The sequence below is a fragment of the Camelina sativa genome, chromosome 4, assembly GCF_000633955.1.
Source record: "Camelina sativa cultivar DH55 chromosome 4, Cs, whole genome shotgun sequence".
In the NCBI taxonomy this organism is placed as follows: domain Eukaryota; kingdom Viridiplantae; phylum Streptophyta; class Magnoliopsida; order Brassicales; family Brassicaceae; genus Camelina; species Camelina sativa.
This window is the reverse complement of record NC_025688.1, coordinates 8,048,206-8,067,698: the sequence shown is the minus strand read 5'-3', so window position 1 is coordinate 8,067,698 and position 19,493 is coordinate 8,048,206. Positions and strand designations below refer to the sequence as shown.

Below are 19,493 nucleotides of genomic sequence, written 5' to 3'. Positions count from 1 at the left end.
AACCTGTTTTTTTTATTTTGATCAAAACAACAACTTTTGCATAAATACTTTTTTTATTATCAACAAGACAACTACTGGTGAAACAAATTATGCATCTACAACACATCTTCAGCATATTATCATCACATCTTAGAAGATTTGAAGGTAAGTGTAATTTTCTTCTCCATATTTTTTTAATCAATTTTTTATTATCTCATGTAGAATTCTAACTTTTCTCTCTGTTATTTTTGGTTATATAGTCAGAAAATCTCAAGATGAAACAACAATGTCATCAAGAATCTGGAAAAAAAGGCATGGAAGACAAGTAATATGTGTTTCATATAACACTTAAGCATGGAGAAATACATATAACACTTAAGCAAGAAAAAACCATAGCTAGGTTATGAATTTATGATCTAAGTTCATCTTACTTTTTTTTTCTTTTGTAAATCGTTGATGAATCTATAATAATTGGGTTTTGTTTTTGTTTTTACTATTTTTTTAAGTAACGAATTTAATAAAAAGATATTAGTAAAGATTTGAAAAGATTTTAATAGATATCAAAAACAATTTTCTGCATATTAAAAATAATTTCAAAAATGTTTAATGTAAAAAATCTGTTATTAATTTTTGTATTATTAAAACAAAAAATATTTTATTAGTATCGGTTATTCATAAATGATACCAAAATTAAAATTCATTTACAAAAAACTGACACAAATAATTAAAATCATTTGTTATAACTGATTTAATAGAGCATCAGTTTGAAATAAACTGATACAAATTATTTGCATCAACAAATAGTAAATCGTTTTTAAAAGTGATACAAGTTATTTATACATCATTTAAATCTGATGCAAAAATATAAAATAAATTATTTAACACAATAGTTTTTTTGTAGTGATGTATGAAACTATACTTATGTATGTTTGGTTAGGATCTGGTTCGATTGTAGACATATTAGTTAACATATGCCAGGTACAATATAAGAACTTTGTTAGCTAACTATTGATAAATGGTATCATTTTAATAAACCATAAATAGAAAAACTAAATATTTGTATAAGTCACAACATACTTTTAGACTTAACCTGTTTTTTCTGCATTTGATTTTCGTGGTCGTATTGCTTCAATCCATGTTGATTCCTTCACATGATGTGATTTTGCTCTTTGCCTTCGGTGATAGTAGAACATTGTCGTACTTTGATTTGTGCGGTGATTTTCAGTGCACGAACACTCAATTCCTACAACTGCAGTCTGGGGCTGCAACATATGTCAACGTATTTAATAGACTTCAATTTGCCATTGGGGTGTGTCAAGGTTTGTAATGTTTCGCAATGACACCATAGTAACTTGAAGTAACATTGTTCTTGAAGTAACATTGTTCTTGAAGCCAATTCTTTGAGACGGCTATGTAAAGGCTCCTAATTGGCCTTGCCACGACAATATAGTCATACCCAATTCACTGAATGGGGTACGCATTGTTCCTACATTGGTTCTTCATTCACGATTTAGCCTTAGCCAATCTGGCTTCACATCGCTCTAAAACAATAAAGCTGTTGTATCCAAATTACTTGAATTTGCAAATGGGATACGCATTGGTTCCACATTGACTTAATAATGACAATTTTGTCATAGCCAATTCAGTGAATTGGCTCTGCATTGGTTCTACAATGAAAAAGTTGTCATAACCAATTTCTTGAATTGGCTACACATTGATCCCGCATTGACGGTTTAGCCTTAGCCAATTTGGTGAATTGGCTTCACATTGGCTCTAAAACGATAAAGTTATCATAACCAATTTTTTGAATTCGCTACACACTGATCCCGCATTGGTTCTCAAACCAAAATGCTGCCATAACCAATTTCTGGAATTGGTTACACATTGGTTCCGTATTGGCTCCAATTTGTCGGTCTAGCCTTCGCTAATTTGGTGAATTGCTTTCACATCGGCTCTAAAACGATATAGTTATCGTAAAAAAAGTTACCTAAACTGGCCATAACTTGACTTCGCATTGGCTCCAATTCTTTGAATTGGATACACAACTGACTCAGTGTTGGTCTAAGTCGATATTTGGCCATATCCACTTCATTGAATTGGCCTCACATTGACCCCGGATTGGCTCTAAAACGTTAATGTGGTCCTAGCCAATTTTTTGAATTGGCTTTATATTGATTCCACATTTGTTCAGAAACGGCAGTGCAGCCATAACCAATTTCTTGAATTGGCTACACATTGATGCATCAGCTATAAATAGACAATGTGGTTTCTAACCAATTTCTTGAACTGGCTACACATTGACTATACATTGGTTTTCAATAGACAATGTGGTTCCTAACCACGCATCGGCTTTAGATAGACAATATTATCTCTAACCAATTTCTTGAATTGGGTACACATTGACTCTACATTGGCTTTTAAATAGACAATATGGTCAATGTGTAGCCATGGTCATGCACTCACCTACAAAGAGGTGAGTGCATGACCATGGCTAATCTAAGCCTTTTATTTCCTTGTTCTTGCTTGTTTGTTGTTGTTTTGTGTGTTTTTCTTGCTGGGATTGGTTGCTACAGGTTCCTATGGATGTGTTCGGCTTGGGTTTTGGGTATTGAACGATTTGGTGGAGTTTTGGGAGCGAGATTCGACTCTCGGCTTCATGCGGATCGTAGTTGCAGAGGTAGTGTCGATCAACACCACTTGGTGTCGGTCGACACCAGCAAAACGATATCGATCGACACTATGGGGTAGTGTCGGTCGACACCAATGCCAGTGTTGGTTGACACTTGACTGGTGTCGGTCGACACCTCCCTTCCAGCGAGATGATGTCTGATTTCCTGGTTTGTATATCTTGTTTGTTGTTTGTTTGGAAAATTGGAATCACTGTTGCTTGTGTGTATAGCCTAGTAGATGGGAGGATTGCCTCATTGAGTGTTTATCAAATACTCATGCATCTTAATATGTGTTTGTGGATCAGATAAAGGCAAAGTGTGATCGTGGAATCAAGGCGATGAAAAGGAGCATGTTCTAAGGACTCGATTGGATGTTGTCTGGAGTTGCTAGGTTTCTAGAGTTGGGTCATTAGAAACATTGCTAGGTTGCGAGTTTCATGTTTCCTGATGATTGATTATTGGATTGTTGTTATGTATTATTATTGGTTATTTTATTATTGGATATTTATTGATATTGTTAGTTCCGCTGTTGGTTGTGGTTGTGGATAAGTGGCTAGTGGGTATGCGACCACTAGTTGTAGTTATTTATTATTATTATTGATTATTTATTATTAAAAAAAAATGGGTCGGGTCATTTCACCATGCCCGCGAGAGCACATCCTCCATCGTTCTACATTGACACTTGGTTAGCTCCTTGTACAATTCGCCATCTGGGAGTAAACCTCTCTTGAATNATTTTTGCTGTAGATATTTGGGATTGCATGTCTTGATTGATTATGTGAGTTAGTCAATTGTGTGTGGCATGAAGTCCTAGAACATCCTCTTCGAGCCTACAGTGTGATTCCACGGTAAGTTTTGGTTTTTGTGCTTTGTGTTATGTTAAGATTTCGTGTTAGCCTCTGTTCTTGGAAGTGCAGTGGTTAAAGGTGTTTGAGTTGTTGGTCATGGACGGGGACGTGGTCGTGGTCATGGTCGGGCGGGTCCCGAGGCCAGCGAGTGTGTGGTCCAGAGTTTCCACGAGGAGGTACGTCGGAGGGTCGCAAGCGTATCAGGAGGGACCAGAGGGGGTTAGCCGGTGAGCGTGCTGGATGTGCTGGGAACCCAGGTGTGGGGTTGCAGCAAGTTTAGCCCAGGGTCGAGATGATCGCTTGGCGGATTTGTTGACGTGCTGTTGGAGCGGTTACCGAGAGGGGTACCAGTGCATGCTCCAGTTGTGCCGCATGTGGTGGGATGCAGCCGAGGGCTGCGGATGTTGAGGACTTTCCATCTTAGGTTAGGAGGATGGAGCAGTTTTAGATGACCGGTGCGAGATTCTTCTCGAGAGGTATCGAGCCTAGAGAGGCGGATATGTGAATATATGCAGTTGGAGCAGATATTTTGCTGCTTGGTGTTAATCTAGTTGGATATTAGAAGTTGAGTGGGCAGGTGTAACATTGCAATGTTATACTCGGACCATAGGAGGTACTTTTGGTCGGGAGATGTTTATAGTCATTAAGGATTGTTGCTCCTAAAGGGATGGCGATTCCCCTGAATACCGATAGCTCAAAGGGCTGAGGGCTCCGAGAGTGGCAGAGGGGATGATGTTCCCCTGATACGGAGATCTTGAGGATTGTTGTCCAAGAGTGAGACGGTATAACTCGAAGACGCTAGTCTAAGAGTGATATCGGTATGGCTCGAAGGTTGCGACCTAAGGGGGGTAGAGTTGGGAGCAAGCAATGCCTAGGACGTGAGTATAAACATAACGACTGAATGTAGACCTTGAGAGATTGATGGTTGCAGAGGGGATGATGTTCCCCTGATACCGAGATCTTGAGGATTGTTGTCCAAGAGTGAGACGGTATAACTCGAAGACGCTATTCTAAGAGTGATATCGGTATGGCTCGAAGGTTGCGACCTAAGGGTGGTAGAGTTGGGAGCAAGCAATGCCTAGGACGTGAGTATAAACATAACGACTGAATGTAGACCTCGAGAGATTGATGGTGGTTAATCTTGGGATTTGGCTGTGTTGACCAGTGGGTCAGGGTTTTATGACCGGAGTGGTCATGAATGTGTGGTTGTTGCGCCAGGATTGTGCGGCCGTTGGTGCTGGAGTCCCGGGAAGGGGAGTTTCAGCAGGTATGAGCCGGGAAAGGCATGTTTGCCAGATACATAAGTTCACGAGAAGCCTTCATGGCAGGATAAACTAATCGTTGCGACGATGTTGGATGAAATTCATTGGAGTTGGACATAGTTGCTAGATTCAAGGTTTTGGTAAGCTTGTTAGAGGGAATAAGTCAAGTAGTTTGAGTTGGCAGCCTGCAAAGCATTTGATATGGTGAATCAGAAGATGCGAACGTATGGTACTTGTTTATTTTATTACGCTCGTATTGATGATTTGCTGTGGAGAATTGCTAAGCAGAAAGCTAATTTTGGATTAAGCTATCTTATGGAAGTTTCCCTAAGAGACAAGTTACTAGTGGCTTTTGGGAAGGCAAGAGGGGTTGATTTTAAGATGGTGAGGATATCATTCATCTTATCACTTCACCGTGGGGGACGTCGGTGGTGTTCGTCAAGTAGAAGGACGAGGTATGGCTTTATGAGTTTGTGGTGTTGCCGTTTAGGTTGACTAACGCACCAGCAGCGTTTATGAGATTGATGAACAGCGTATTTCAGGAGTTTTTGGACGTGTTTGTCATCATTTTCATCGACGTCATCATGGTTTATTCTAGTAGTCCCGAAGAGCATACAGTGCATTTGAGGGCAGTTCTGGAGAAGTTGCGGGAGCAGAAGTTGTTTGCTAAGTTGAGCAAGTGCAGTTTTTGGCAGCGTGAGATTGGTTTTCTGGGTCATATTATGTTTGCAGATGGGGTTTCTATAGATCCGGAGAAGATTCAGGCTATCAAGGATTGGCCTAGACCGCAGAGTGCCATAGTGATCAGGAATTTCCTTGGTCTGGCAGGTTACTACAGGAGGTGTGTGCAGGGGTTTGCAAGTAGAGCACGTCCGTTGACTAAGTTGACATGGAAGGATGTTCCTTTTGTTTGGTCACAGGAGTGTGAGGAAGGCTTTGCAAGCCTCAAGGAGATGTTGACTACTACTCCAGTGTTGGCTTTGTCTGAGCAGGGAGAACCCTATGTGGTTTATACAGATGCAGGCCCGGCTCAAACTTTTATTGGACCTTGTGCCCAAATTTTTTTTTCCTGAAGTTTTAGGGTGTTATTTGCAAAACTTCAAAATTTAGGACCCTATTTATAAAAATATTAGAATTTTAGGAGCTTAAAGTCATATATTTTTTTTGCAAAAAACTTTGGCCCCGGTGTTGTAGCACCACCTGCACACCCTTAGAGCCGGGGTTGTACAGATGCATCCAGACTTGGTTTTGGGTGTGTGTTGATGCAGCATTGGAAGGTGATTGCCTATGATTTGCGGCAGTTGCGGAAGCATGAGGACAACTATCCTACTCATGAATTGGGAGATGGGTGTTGTGGTTTTTGCCTAGAAGATTTGGAGATCTTATCTTATGGTGCAAAGGTACAAGTGTTTACAGATCATAAGAGCCTGAAGTATATATTCACTCAGCCCAAGCTGAATTTAAGGCAGAGGCGATGGATGGAGCTGGTGGCGGATTATGATTTAGAGATAGCCTACCACCTTGGTAAGGCTAACTCGGTTGCAGATGCTCTGAGCCGGAAGAGGGTAGCTTCGGCTCAGGAGCAGGAGATGGAGTCTCTGGTAGGAGAGATCGGTGCTTTGAGTTTGTGTGCTGTTTCTTAGGAACCGTTGGGTTTGGAGGCGGTTGATAGAGCAGATCTTATGAGCAGAGTGCGGTTAGCTCAGGAGAAGGATTTCGGGCTGGTGAATGCCTCAAAGGATGTTGATTCAGAGTATCAGGTCTCCGATAATGGTACTATTTTGGTGCACAGTCGGATTTGTGTGCCCAAGGATGAGGAGTTGAGGCAGGAGATCCTGAGAGAGGCTCATGGGAGCAAGTTTTCTATTCATCCAGGAGCGACTAAGATGTACCGTGATCTCAAGAGGTACTATCATTGGGTCGGGATGAAGAAGGATATAGCTAGTTGGATCGTGAGGTGCTATGTGTGCCAGCTAGTGAAGGCTAAGCATCAGGTTCCAGGAGGATTACTGAAGAGTCTTCCCATTCCATAGTGGAAGTGGGATATGATTACTATGGACTTCGTGGTATGTTTGCCAGTGTCCAGGACGTTTGATGCTATTTGGGTCATTGTTGACCGGTTGACTAAGTCGGCACATTTTCTGGCCATTAAGAAGACTGATGGAGCAGCGGTCTTGGCTAAGAAGTATGTGAAGGAGATAGTCAGGTTGCATGGGGTGCCAGTGAGCATTGTGTTTGATAGGGATTCTAAGTTCACTTCGGTGTTCTCGAGAGCGTTACAGACAGAGATGCGCACTAAGGTGCATATGAGTACAGCTTATCATCCCCAGACAGATGGACAGTTAGAGAGGATGATCCAGACGCTGGAGGATTTACTGAGGATGTGTGTGTTGGACTGGGGAGGCCATTGGGCAGATCACTTGAGCTTGGTAGAGTTTGCTTACAACAACAGTTATCAGGCAAGTATTAAGATGGCTCCTTATGAGGCTTTGTATGAGAGGCCATGTCGTACACTGTTATGCTGGACTTAAGTGAGGGAGAGGAGCATTTACGGGGCAGATTTTGTTCAGGAGTTACATAAGGTTATGCGTGCATTCTATAAGGTTTTCCATGTCTCTATGTTGAGGAAGTGTCTCCGTGAGGATGATCAGTTGGTAGCTAAGATTCCTGAGGATCTTCAGCCTAACATGACTTTGGAGGCGAGACCAGTGAGGGTTCTCGAGAGAAGGATTAAGGAACTTCGGAAGAAGAAGATTCCTTTGATGAGAGTCCTTTGGGACTATGATTGTGTTGAGGAAAAGTTTCCTGAAATAGAAGTTTCTAAAAGAGGAAAGATTCCAAAGTGGTAAGTTCTAAAAATGGAAGGTTTTATGGGAGTTAGAATTGTCAATTTTTAGTGGTTGGGAGCCTTGGAGGGGCTAGTGTGGCCTTCGTGGAAGACTTTTGAGTCATTGTGCCCGGGTGTGGCGGTCTTTGGAGAAATTGTGTGGCCTTCGTAGCGGATTTTTGAGTCATTGTGCCCGTGTGTGGCGGTCTTTTGAGACATTGTGTGGCCTTTGTGGCGGGCTGTTTAGCCGTTGTGTGGCCTTTGTGGTGGGCTGTTTAGCCGTTGTGTGGACTTTGTGGCAGGCTGTTTAGCCAGATGTATGGCCTTTGTGGCAGGCTGTATAGCCAGATGTGTGGCCTTTGTGGCAGCCTGTTTAGCCAGATGTGTGGCCTTTGTGGCGGGCTGTTTAGCCAGAGTTGCCTGTTTAGGCGGTCCTTCGGGACATGTGGTCTTTGTGACGGTCTTTCGGGACGAGTGGCCTTGGTGGCGGTCCTGTTTAGGACATTTGTTTGGCCTTTGTGGCGGTCCTGTTTAGGACATTTGTTTGGCCTTGGTGGCGGTCCTGTTTAGGACATTTGTTTGGCCTTTGTGGCGGTCCTGTTTAGGATATTTGTTTGGCCTTGGTGGCGGTCCTGTTTAGGACATTTGTTTGGCCTTTGTGGCGGTCCTGTTTAGGACATTTGTTTGGCCTTGGTGGCGGTCCTGTTTAGGACATTTGTTTGGCCTTTGTGGCAGTCCTGTTTAGGGCATTTGTTTGGCCCTTTTGGCAGTGAGATGATCCATGTGTGGTCATGAGGTATTCCAGTGAGAGGAATATATGGTTGGTAGGACATTGTGATGTTTTACGCGAGCCATGGGAAGGAAACATGGATAGGGATAGGACTCAGACGTGTTCAGAATTGTTTGCTCGCGATTCTTGGGGGACTTAAGTTCTCCTAGTACCGTCATATTATGAGACTTTGTGGCTCGAGAGTATGGTTGGTATATCGACTTCGGATGACGATCCGGAGGCGCGCTGTAGGGTGGCAACCCGAGAGACGAATATTGGACTTCCTTTTATATTATGGCATGCGGGCTTAGGCCCGATGAGGAGCCAACATTATGGCATGCAGACTTAGGTGTGATGAGGAGCCAATAAAAACTCAAGGTTTAGACCTATGAGTAAAGGAAAGTCCAAAAGTCGAGAGCAAATAATGTCTGGAGCGTGACTCTATCGCCTAGAGATGACCTTCCGTAGATCGATCGGAAGAGAGCGGGTCGTGGAGACGGTTGCACGGGAGTCCTTGGTTGATGGTTGTTCGAGGTTCGAGGACGAATCTATGTTGGTGGGGGAGAATTGTAACATCCGCGAACCAAAAGGTGCATTCTGGTTCGACCAGTTCGATTTAATTATCGATTTGGACCGGTTTGGTTTAGGAAAAACCACTAACCGAGATATTTAAGTGTTTTGTCGACCAGAAAGGTTTTGGGGAGTTCTCTTGTCGCCGTTTAACGCTTTTGAGAGAAAAAAGAGGAAAAAAAAGAGTTCTTGAGATTTTTGGTGATTTTTTGAGAAGATTGTTGGTTGTTCTTGAGAGATTTGAGGCTAAGGAGGAGATAGAAGCTTTCTAGGAGGGTTGGATTCGTTACTTTTGGTCTGAATCTTCCAGCAAAGAGGTGAGTGCATGACCATGGCTAATCTAAGCCTTTGATTTCCTTGTTCTTGCTTGTTTGTTGTTGTTTTGTGTGTTTTTCTTGCTGGGATTGGTTGCTACAGGTTTCTATGGATGTTTTCGGCTTGGGTTTTGGGTATTGAACGATTTGGTGAAGTTTTGGGAGCGAGATTCGACTCTTGCCTTCGTGCGGATCGCAGTTGCAGAGTAGTGTCGATCGACACCACTTGGTGTCGGTGGACACCAGCAGAATGGAATTGATCGACACTGTGGGGTAGTGTCGGTCGACACCAATGCCAGTGTTGGTCGACACTTGACTGGTGTCGGTCGACACCTCCCTTCCAGCTAGATGATGTCTGATTTCCTTGTTTGTATGTCTTGTTTGTTGTTTGTTTGGAATATTGGAATCAATGTTGCTTGTGTGTATAGCCCAGTAGATGGGAGGATTGCCTCACTGAGTGTTTATCAAATACTCATGCACCTCAATATGTGTTTGTGGTGTAGGTAATGGCAAAGTGTTATCGTGGAATCAAGGCGATGAAGAGGAGGATGTTCTAGGGACTCGATTGGATGTTTTCTTGCGTTGCTAGGTTGCTAGAGTTGGGTCATTAGAAACATTGCTAGGTTGTCGGTTTCATGTTTCCTGATGATTGATGATTAGATTGTTGTTATGGATTATTATTGGTTATTTTATTATTAGATATTTATTGGCATTATTAGTTCCGCTGTTGGTTGTGGTTGTGGATAGGTGGCTAGTGGGTATTGGACCACTAGTTGTAGTTATTTATTATTATTATTGATTATTTATTATTAAAAAAAAATGGGTCGGGTCATTTCACCATGCCCGCGAGAGCACATCCTCCATCGTTCTACATTGACACTTGGTTAGCTCCTTGTACAATTCGCCATCTGGGAGTAAACCTCTCTTGAATGCCGATATGGCAGTAGACATGTTGCAACTTGGTATCGACACTGATATAGTGATTTTTACCAATTAATATCCAAAGCACTAGTGATCATATCATCATAGCACTTAGGGTCGAACCACAAGGAATAGAGTTTGCACACTAAGAATGCAAGAACTAAACTAAGCTAGGACATTGCATTTCTTCAATTATAGATTTCGGTGCACAAACCATTTCTTCAATTATAGCATGCATGCATGTTATATCGGTTTTCCATGTAGTTATGGTTCACAAGTTTTTGGATTTAAAGTCTCTTTCACAAGGTTCTGCCATCCAATTCAAGTGCTGGTATTGAATTTGTTTCTAGGTTAGAGATTAGAACGGAAGAAGAAGGTAGTACCTCAGATGAACTTAATAGCACTTGACTGGGATCGCAAAGAAAGTTGGAAATCTCTAGCTTCAGTTTTTCTTAGCAATCCCATTCAATTTCTGTTCAGTCAATCGGAAGTGCTACCTTCTTATTCTTGTTTTTCAATCTCTAAACCAGGGAAAATGCACCATCATAACTTGAGTAGATGGTGGAACTATGATGATGAACGAAAGATCAATATTAGATCAATGTTGCTTTCAAATTAATTTGTTTGTTTAACAATAATCTTTTCATATTATTTTGTTTTAGAATTAGTAATTACTAGGATTCAGACCCCTGCGATGACGCGGGGAAAATATTTCAAAACAAGTTAAATTAAATTTGAAATTTAGAATTATATATTATAAAATCGTTTGAAAACTAGGATCCGACCCGCTACAGCATTATATTTGTATTAGTGTATTAGAGTTGTATCTCTATATTAGTTTTATATCTCTCTGTATTATACACAACTAATGAAACTAATAATATAATTTAACCTAAGTTTCGAGACTACATTATATTCGTAAGTATACAATTGTTAATTAATAATATATATAATTAATGGACCAAAATAATGTACTTGTCTTGGGGAAAACGGCGGAAATCAACCCAAACCATTTGCGAAACCCTTTTTTATACTCAAACTATGGTACCATGCAATTATCAACATGAACAAAATAAAATTTCAAATTTCCTACCTAAACTTTGTAAAATTAGCTGATTTCAACATGTTTGTAAACGGTGTTATTTGATTATTTAACGGTGCTGAGTCAGATGCCAACAAAACGTCCACATGGCATCTGGACATCAAAACGATGTCGTTTTGATTATTTAGATAAAATAAAAAAAGTTGCTACTCCCATGATTTGAACCAGCGTTATAGGGCTCAATAATTTTACACCATAACCACTCGGATAAATCAATTTCTTTGGGATTAATTAACAACGATGTCATATATTGTCTTCCATCAATCGAATTTTTGTTTTTTATTTCTTCATGAGTTCCAAGAATCTTAGTGAAACCCAGATCTGGATTTCTCCTCATCCATCACCATCTTCTCCTTCTTGAGAAGGATGTATTCGTTCAATCTCATTCAGAGGTAGCAAACTGTTGAGAATCTAAACAAAATCAAACTTAATTGATAAATTAAATTGAGAAATCGAAGATTTGCCCAAGGAAAAAAAGAAAAAAATTAAAAATTTATCAAGAAGCTTACTTTGCGAACAAGAGAATTAGAGATGAGAGAAAAGAAGCTTCAGATCTCAAAAGGGATAGGATTTTTAAAAATCGGTTATCGCAGGGTATTAATCGGAATAATATCACCGTTGCCTATTATACGCCAGGAAGCCTAGGATCTCTTCGTTTTTGCCATTGTGAAGCGAAGGAGAGAAGACGATTAGAAGAAGATTTACGGAAAACAATATATTGCATCGTTTATAAGCAATCACAAAGAAATTGATTTATCCCAGTGGTTGTGGTGTAAAGTAATTGTATAGGGTTAACGCGGGTTCGAATCCTATGAGTAGCGACGTCGTACAAACATATTGAAATCGGCTAATTTTATAAAATTTAGTTAGAAAATTTGAAATTTTAGTTTGTTCAGGTTGATAATTGCATGATACCATAGTTTGGATATAAAAAAAATGTTTCGCGAATAGTTTGGGTTGATTTTGGCCGTTTTCCCACTTTTGTTGTATTTGGGTCAATTGGGCCGAAATTGTGTTTTCAAATATTATTAAGAAATTATCGGTAAACAATTTTGTAGACAATGGGTCGGGGTTTATTAAAATGAATAAAATAAAAAAAAAATTTCTGGAGAACTTCTAGTTTTTCCGATCACCCTCACAAAAAGAACCCATCGACTGCTTACTCCGTTTCCACTTCTCGATTCATGTCACCATCTCTCTTTTTATACCAGGAAGCGATTGAAACCCGATTATCCCTAATACAGAGCGCAGTCCCTTTTATGTGAAACAATTTCGTAGAGCCAGTGGTAATCAAGAACCAAATCAGAAACTCGACCAGGTTGATTGATTTCTTCCAAGGCACTGATAGTGGATGCAAAAACTTTTGAGATTGTTCGCAACAATGGTATCTCCCGACCACTTTGCTGTGAATGTGAGTCTCGTTGCATATTCCCAATTTTCTTGAAAATGGACTGTAACTTTTACTATAGATATTATTGCTCCGATAACTGTCGTGAGCAGTACGACATACGATGTCTTTGAATTTACTGTTTTGTGTATCAAAATTTTTGCTCTACAAAAAAGTGTATCAAAAGTACTTAACTTTGTTATATATGGCGTTGTATTGTTGTTTCACAATCTTTTTATCCTTTTACATCCTTTTTAACGAGAGTTCAACTACTTTACGTGTATATATATGCACGCTTACATATACAGCCCTATTAACATCTTAATATAGGGTGAAACAAGTGACCCAAAAGAGACGGAGAAGTTACTGTAGTATGTAATACTTGAGTGAAAAAGTGATTTAATTGACTGTTTAAGTGGTTATAAGTTTTGCACCAAACAAAAAAAAAAAAAGTTGTACATTTGGCAGTTGAACTGTTGTTCGTTCCATCCTAATCGAAAAATCGTAACTCATCAAGGACTTGGAATGTAGGGAGGAAGTTCTAACTTTGATAGTCTTGAATGGGCTTTATATGATGAGTGGATGAATCTCAAGTTATGAGACAATTTATCATTGGTTTTGGTAGTTGTCAATGTAAAGAAAACTGTGGTTCATTGCGTACATACCTTTTAAGACGGAAGAACGTGATCAGTGTTAAAGATACTAGCTAGGGACTAGTATTTGTTTGCTTCATCATTGCAAATTTAGTAAAATTTCTAGGAAAATGGTTTCTCAAATTTTGAGAGGTGAAGAGTGTCTTACCATCTTGAGCCTTGAGTGTATCAATATTTCCACAAGTGAAGAGTGGCTTTAATTAAGATACTTCCATGTCCTGCAAAAAAGTAACAATATTGTACACATCAAATCAAAGCATATAGAAAATATATGAGAGACTACCAGCTCCAGCTCTATACTGTAACGAAGAATTTGACAATGCAATCTAGTCATGTTGACAGATCCTTCGCTATAAAGCTAAGCGAGAGCCGGTTCTCTGATCATCATCAGTCTCTTCACTAATATATCAAAATGTATAAGTCGAAGTGCCAAAAATTCAAAAGTTACTCCTATACATATTATGCTTCTTGAGATTGTAGCTACCTAAACACATATCTAGATTCTTTCAGGATGAGAATTCCAGCTAAAAATTGGATGGTCGATAAGGCAGAACCTATATATGATGCCTTTTCCTGACTACAGTTTATGAAGCATCGTTGATAAAATTGGATGGTCGATAAGGCTTAAAAGTCATGACCCTGCTTCAACCAGTCTAATAGAAATCTGGTTGGTCTCTATGAGATTGATGCTTTCTATTTTTCTAACTCTCGGAGATTTCTGTTAAGGTTTATTGGTTTCTGTGATATGGTTACTCTTAACAGATTGCAAATAAGCTTTAGTACAACTAGAGATATATCTGAACACGAATACATCAGCATTCCATATAAGCCCATAACATAAATATTAATGCATTTGGTTCCAGTATCTTGATGGCAAATCAAAAAGGTTATATAGAAATGAGAAACATGGTTTTTAAGGGTCAACATACTTGATCTCCCTGAAGAAGCACGCTCAAAACTTCCAAATTTTCTGCTTGGCACTGTTGGCATCGGCATCTCTTTTGCAGCTCCTCCCCGAGTGAAGCCAATATCTGTTCCAACTCAGATATCTGCTTGTTTTCTGTCAAGGAAACTATTCTTCTCAAAGAATGGCAAGTCAAAATGAAAAGTAAAAGCACGCTTTTATATCCTGGCAAAAGAATGGCTGGAAAAACAACAGAACTAGAAGGTGAAAATGTGATAAATGATTACTGCAACTGTAGTTATAAGTATATAAACCGTGCATCACTAGCTAGCGGAATTAAGGATATTCAGCAAGAACTTGAACTGAATTTGTTTTCTCTATTATGGACTCCATGAGTGACATTTTCTTCTCATACTCATCAAGCTCCTTCTGCAGCTACATATAGAAAAACAGATACCAATCCTATTTGTTCTCTTTATCGAATTGAATAAACAAAATCTGAGAAACAGGGACTGCATAAGCTAGAAAAGGTATTTGGGGCAGAAAATTAATAATATATTCAAGCATCTTGGTCATGGTCTATTACCTGTTGTTGTATCTTCTGCTCAGCCAGGTATCCGTCTTCCTCTTTTGCTAATTGAGAATTTACATCAGATAGCATATTCTTTATAGCTTTTGAATCAGCTCCGTGACCATCCTCAAAAGCTATCATGAAACATATCCGGAAGCCATTATCTTATAATAAACATTGAAAAATCAGACAAGAATAGTAAACTGTAAACTTTAGCTACTCACTTGCTGTTACGCCAGTACTATCATCATTGCTCAAACTCGATTCTACTGTTCTCTGGAACTCCCTATTACCGAAACCAAGCAACTTAGATGTATGCATCAGCAGAAACATTAAAAACACAGGGAATCAAAATTAACCTTATTTCCTTGTTCAGCTCTTCCATTTGGCTTATAAACTGATCTCTGTATATCACAAAGAGAATTAAACAATCACCAAACAAAACAAAAAAGTTATATGTCAAAAAACTTGAACTTATGAAGATGTTAGCAAGATCAGAATCACCTGAGTAATCCTTCCTTGTTCTTTATTCCCCAAACCATCAAGTCACCCCACAAAAACTCCAGAATATCAAACGAAGAAATCAAACCACACAATGACTTAAACTCAAATAAACAATGTGTAGCCCAGACCTTAAGAGCATCAATCTCACTGCCAATAGTAGAAACTTCATCCTGAAGAAGACCAATCCTTGCCTGAGGATAAAAAAAAAAATACAGCTTCAATCTCATCATACATCAAAAGTTCTTAATCATCCCAAAAATCACGTTAAATCAAAACCTCCAGAGATTGAATCGTAGTATCGTTCAAAGACAATTCAACTTCGTATCCGTTAAGCTCCTCTTCCGCGACTTCTTTGATACGCTTCGCATGCTCAACTTCTGAATTCGATGCTTCAACTTCCGATTGTAAAACCTCGATTCGTTTCTTCAATCCAACAACTCTTTGCTCTTAACGAGAAAAAAAATCACCGAACAAATTCAGAATCGAAATCGCAAAAAATCAACGCCTACAACTCAAAAACGCATATCAATCTTCTCCAGAATCTGTTCGATTTTGTTTCAAATTTCTTCTTCTACTTCATCGCGAAATTTCCAGAGAACGATATGTACAAAAAAAATGAATGAAGATCTAACCTCCACGAGATCGTTCAGAGGTGAAATCGCGGATCAGAGAGAGAAGCTGCTTCTGCGTATCGATTCCCGCCATGGTTGTTTCTTCGTGTGTTCAAGCTCTCTCTCTCTCTAGTGTCTCTACTGAAAAAAAAAAGTAAAAATATCTCAGTTCCTTTTGTTCTGAAACTGCTCGCATCTTGCGCAACAATTAGCAATATCGCGGCCCATATGTTCAAAGGCCCAACTTATTAAGCCCAAAAATATTATCATATTCAGTATCGTAGGAAAGTAGGAACTGAAAAACTCGAAGTATATTGCGGTTATGGCATACCTATAATAGTATTTTTGCAGCAGTTTTTGCTTAAAAATATATTTTTTCAAACATTTACTATTAAATGTTTATTTTCATGTCCAAACAAGTTTTGTTAACTTTCTGTACTATCTTTATAATTAAACATAATTAAAATATTTTAAATATCCATATATATAATGTTCTGTCATATAGATATTTAGAAAATTTATTCCAGATTAAAAAATTTATTCTCCTATAATCTCTTTTTTATTTTAAATTTTAAATGTAGTGAATCATTATATAAAACATAAAGTTAATAAAATATATTTTTTTTGCATAAATTGTGAATTTGTATTTTTTTTTAAAACAAACATATATTACTCAATTAATATAAAAGTGTGTGTTCAACACACATTTATATTAAATTTACCGTATATAGTAAATTATATAGTTTAAGAAGTTTATAATTTATAACTGATATATCTTAACATAATAAAAAGTTTAAAATTATGAATATTTAAACATATTAAATTTTTAAAATAACAAAACCGAGTTATATTACATAACAGGTTATATGACATGACATGAGTGAATTGATAATACTAAAAAGTAAAATATCATTAATATGTTACTTCAATACGGGTTAAATACTAATTTTACTATTTTAACAACACCAATATAAAATATGTCGAATCAAACTGATTTATAAAGACTGCAAGAAACAAAAATTGTTGTGCGGTATTATATACTAGATCGCTAAAATTAACAAAATAGTACATTACCAAAGTTAATATTAAAGTAGTACATTAACAAAACAAAAAAAAATTTGTCTTGCAGTATACTGCGGGTCATAATCTAGTTTTGTTTTATAAACGCAAGCAACTGCTACTGCGACTGTAATTTTTCCTGTAGTATATAATACAAACTAATATTATATAAACAACTAGCTCACGTTTACTGGGGGCACTCCCTCTATAAGAAATTTTGAAGGATTACTTAGCTGATTTCATTATGATTCGAATATTCCAATTTAAAATTATGGATTTTAGATTTTTAGTCATGAGATATAAAGAACTACTTCAAATTTAGGGATGTTAGATTGCTGAAAGTGTCAGATAAGATTGTTATTCCTTATTAATATTTTTATAGGCTGTTTAAAACAGATCGACACATGAGTAATAAGTAGCGGATCTAGGAAATGCCGGCTTAACTAGGTGGGTAGGCAGTGCAACCGCTCCGGGTACATAGATTAAAGGGGTATATACGTATAAGAAAAGGGGCATAAAAAAAATTTATAAGTTAAAAAAGGTATAAAAAAAAATTTGTAAGTTAAAGGGGCACAAAAAAAAAATTTGTAAGTTTAAGCGGCACTAAAAAAAATTATATGAACCAAAAAACCCCAAAACAAATCAGAAAGTTTTTCTATAGGTTAAGGGACATTTTTGTTTTAATTTGCCTAAGGGCATTTAATATGTTTAAGCCGGCACCGTTTAATGGGTTCGAAATGGATTCAAACTCACAATTAGTTGGGTTCAAATATATATTTAAAACATTGGTGTAAATTAAAACAATTTTTAAATTTTATTGGTGTCAATTGCATCCACGAGAGTCAATATGCGCCTCTCCTACTGTGAGTAAACAAACAAGAAATAAGTACGAAAATTCATTTTTGACTATTATTTAATTTTTGAGATATGTTGGATTTTATGTAAGTTTCTAAAACTTATTTGGAAACTTAGTAGGTTTAATATTTATAATAAGGAATTAGTCATGAAACTCATCTATAAAATACTAAAATAGAAAATAGGTGACTGGAGAAGAGATTCGGGTGTGTTGGAGGAAAGAGAAAGAAAAAAAATTTATTATTTATGTATTTTATACATTTTCTCTTATTTACTTATTCAAATATATAGTAATATAATTTTTTTTTCTATATTTTTTTCAGATACAAAAATTCTATGTTTTCTTTTTATAATTTGGCATGCATATTGTTTTAGTGATTTTTTAAATATATTCTATATCACAACTGATGTATATAATTGTTCTGTACACATTTATTGCTGGATGGTTTTTACATGTCTATTGTTGGATAGTTTTAATCCGTACACATTTTTATTTCTGAATTATTTTGATATGTACACGTTTATGGTTTGATGGTTTTAAACACTAACTTGATTCAAATAAAAGTTAAAAACATTTATTATATATCAATTCAAAAAAAACTTGTATCAATTAAAACCATCTAGCCATAAATGTGTACATATAAAAAAAATCGAGCAATAAACATGTACGAATTGAAAACCATCCAACAATAATTGTGTACAAAACAATCATATATATCAGTTATAATATAAAATATATTTAAAATAAGAAAACAAAATGCATACCAAATTATAAAAAGAAAAAATAGATTTTTTATATGTGAAAAGTTTTTTGTTTTATTAAATATTTGAATAATTAGGAAAGAGATGAGATAATAAAAAAATAATAAATAAAATAAAAGATTAATATAAAGAGAGAGAGCTATGAGAGACAAAATTGATACCCAGCCCCGCAGAGATAGAGAAAAAGCGGAGACATGAAAGGTTTTTTTATGCCTCACAAACTCTTTATTACATACACAGTAAAATGTGACTATATCTCATATTACAAATAGTGAATATACCTTTAAACGTACTAACTCACCTTTAATGTTTTCGGGCCAAACCAGAAACGAGATGGCTCAAGTTTGTTGACTTCTAGTCAGATTTTAACTAGGATAGCCTCAATTTGTCGACTTTTTAAAAGTCTTTGTTTAATAAATTTCATCAATTATTATATTACGATTGTACTAATTAACGTAGATCTAACTCATATCCAACAACAAACTTAATAGTAGGAATTTGCCATATGTATTTTTTATTTGAATAAAATGTATAATTTATTCGAAAAAGTATAACGTTTTTACATTAACTGTTTCGGCTGTTTGAGTCTTTTAACAAACTAATCCAGCAGAAATTAAATGATATCTCTAGTGTGTTGTGAACCAAACCGCCATACAATCCTCATAGCGACTATCACCTTGCTCTCATATAGAGGATAATCAGTTGCGAACATTTTTATCTAGTCTTTTGAGTAGCTGATCTGATGTTGTGTGAAGTTTCATATGTCTTCTACCATCTCGTTCTCGCCATAAAAAATAAACAAGGAGCTGGAAAGTATATCATAGTAGGAATAATCGAACCCTGCCTACGGCCCTATTCGTGAGTAAGTTGAGAATAGCTGCCCAGTCGGTAGAGAAGTTACCAGCGAGGAGTTTGGAAGCAAGGCC

General features: G+C 37.4%; 1 protein-coding gene across 5 annotated transcripts; it reads right to left on the bottom strand.

Annotated features, from left to right (window-relative positions):
- Nucleotides 13,018-16,050, bottom strand: LOC104780072 (myosin-1B-like). 5 transcript variants are annotated; one of them, XR_766643.2, is made up of 10 exons: nucleotides 15,913-16,050; nucleotides 15,557-15,726; nucleotides 15,281-15,471; nucleotides 15,136-15,180; nucleotides 15,001-15,062; nucleotides 14,792-14,910; nucleotides 14,552-14,640; nucleotides 14,231-14,354; nucleotides 13,450-13,519; nucleotides 13,018-13,313 (listed from the first exon to the last, which is right to left on the bottom strand). XR_766643.2 is itself a non-coding variant. In XM_010504530.1 (10 exons), exons 1-10 carry the CDS (start codon nucleotides 15,983-15,985, stop codon nucleotides 13,502-13,504), a joined length of 783 nt encoding a protein of 260 aa, XP_010502832.1. In that variant the 5' UTR covers nucleotides 15,986-16,050; the 3' UTR covers nucleotides 13,031-13,501. The 5 variants fall into 5 exon arrangements, 4 of the variants coding, with proteins under 4 accessions (XP_010502832.1, XP_010502829.1, XP_010502831.1 ...); XM_010504530.1 differs by having other exon boundaries at nucleotides 13,031-13,519; nucleotides 15,281-15,300; nucleotides 15,409-15,471; XM_010504527.1 differs by having other exon boundaries at nucleotides 13,031-13,519.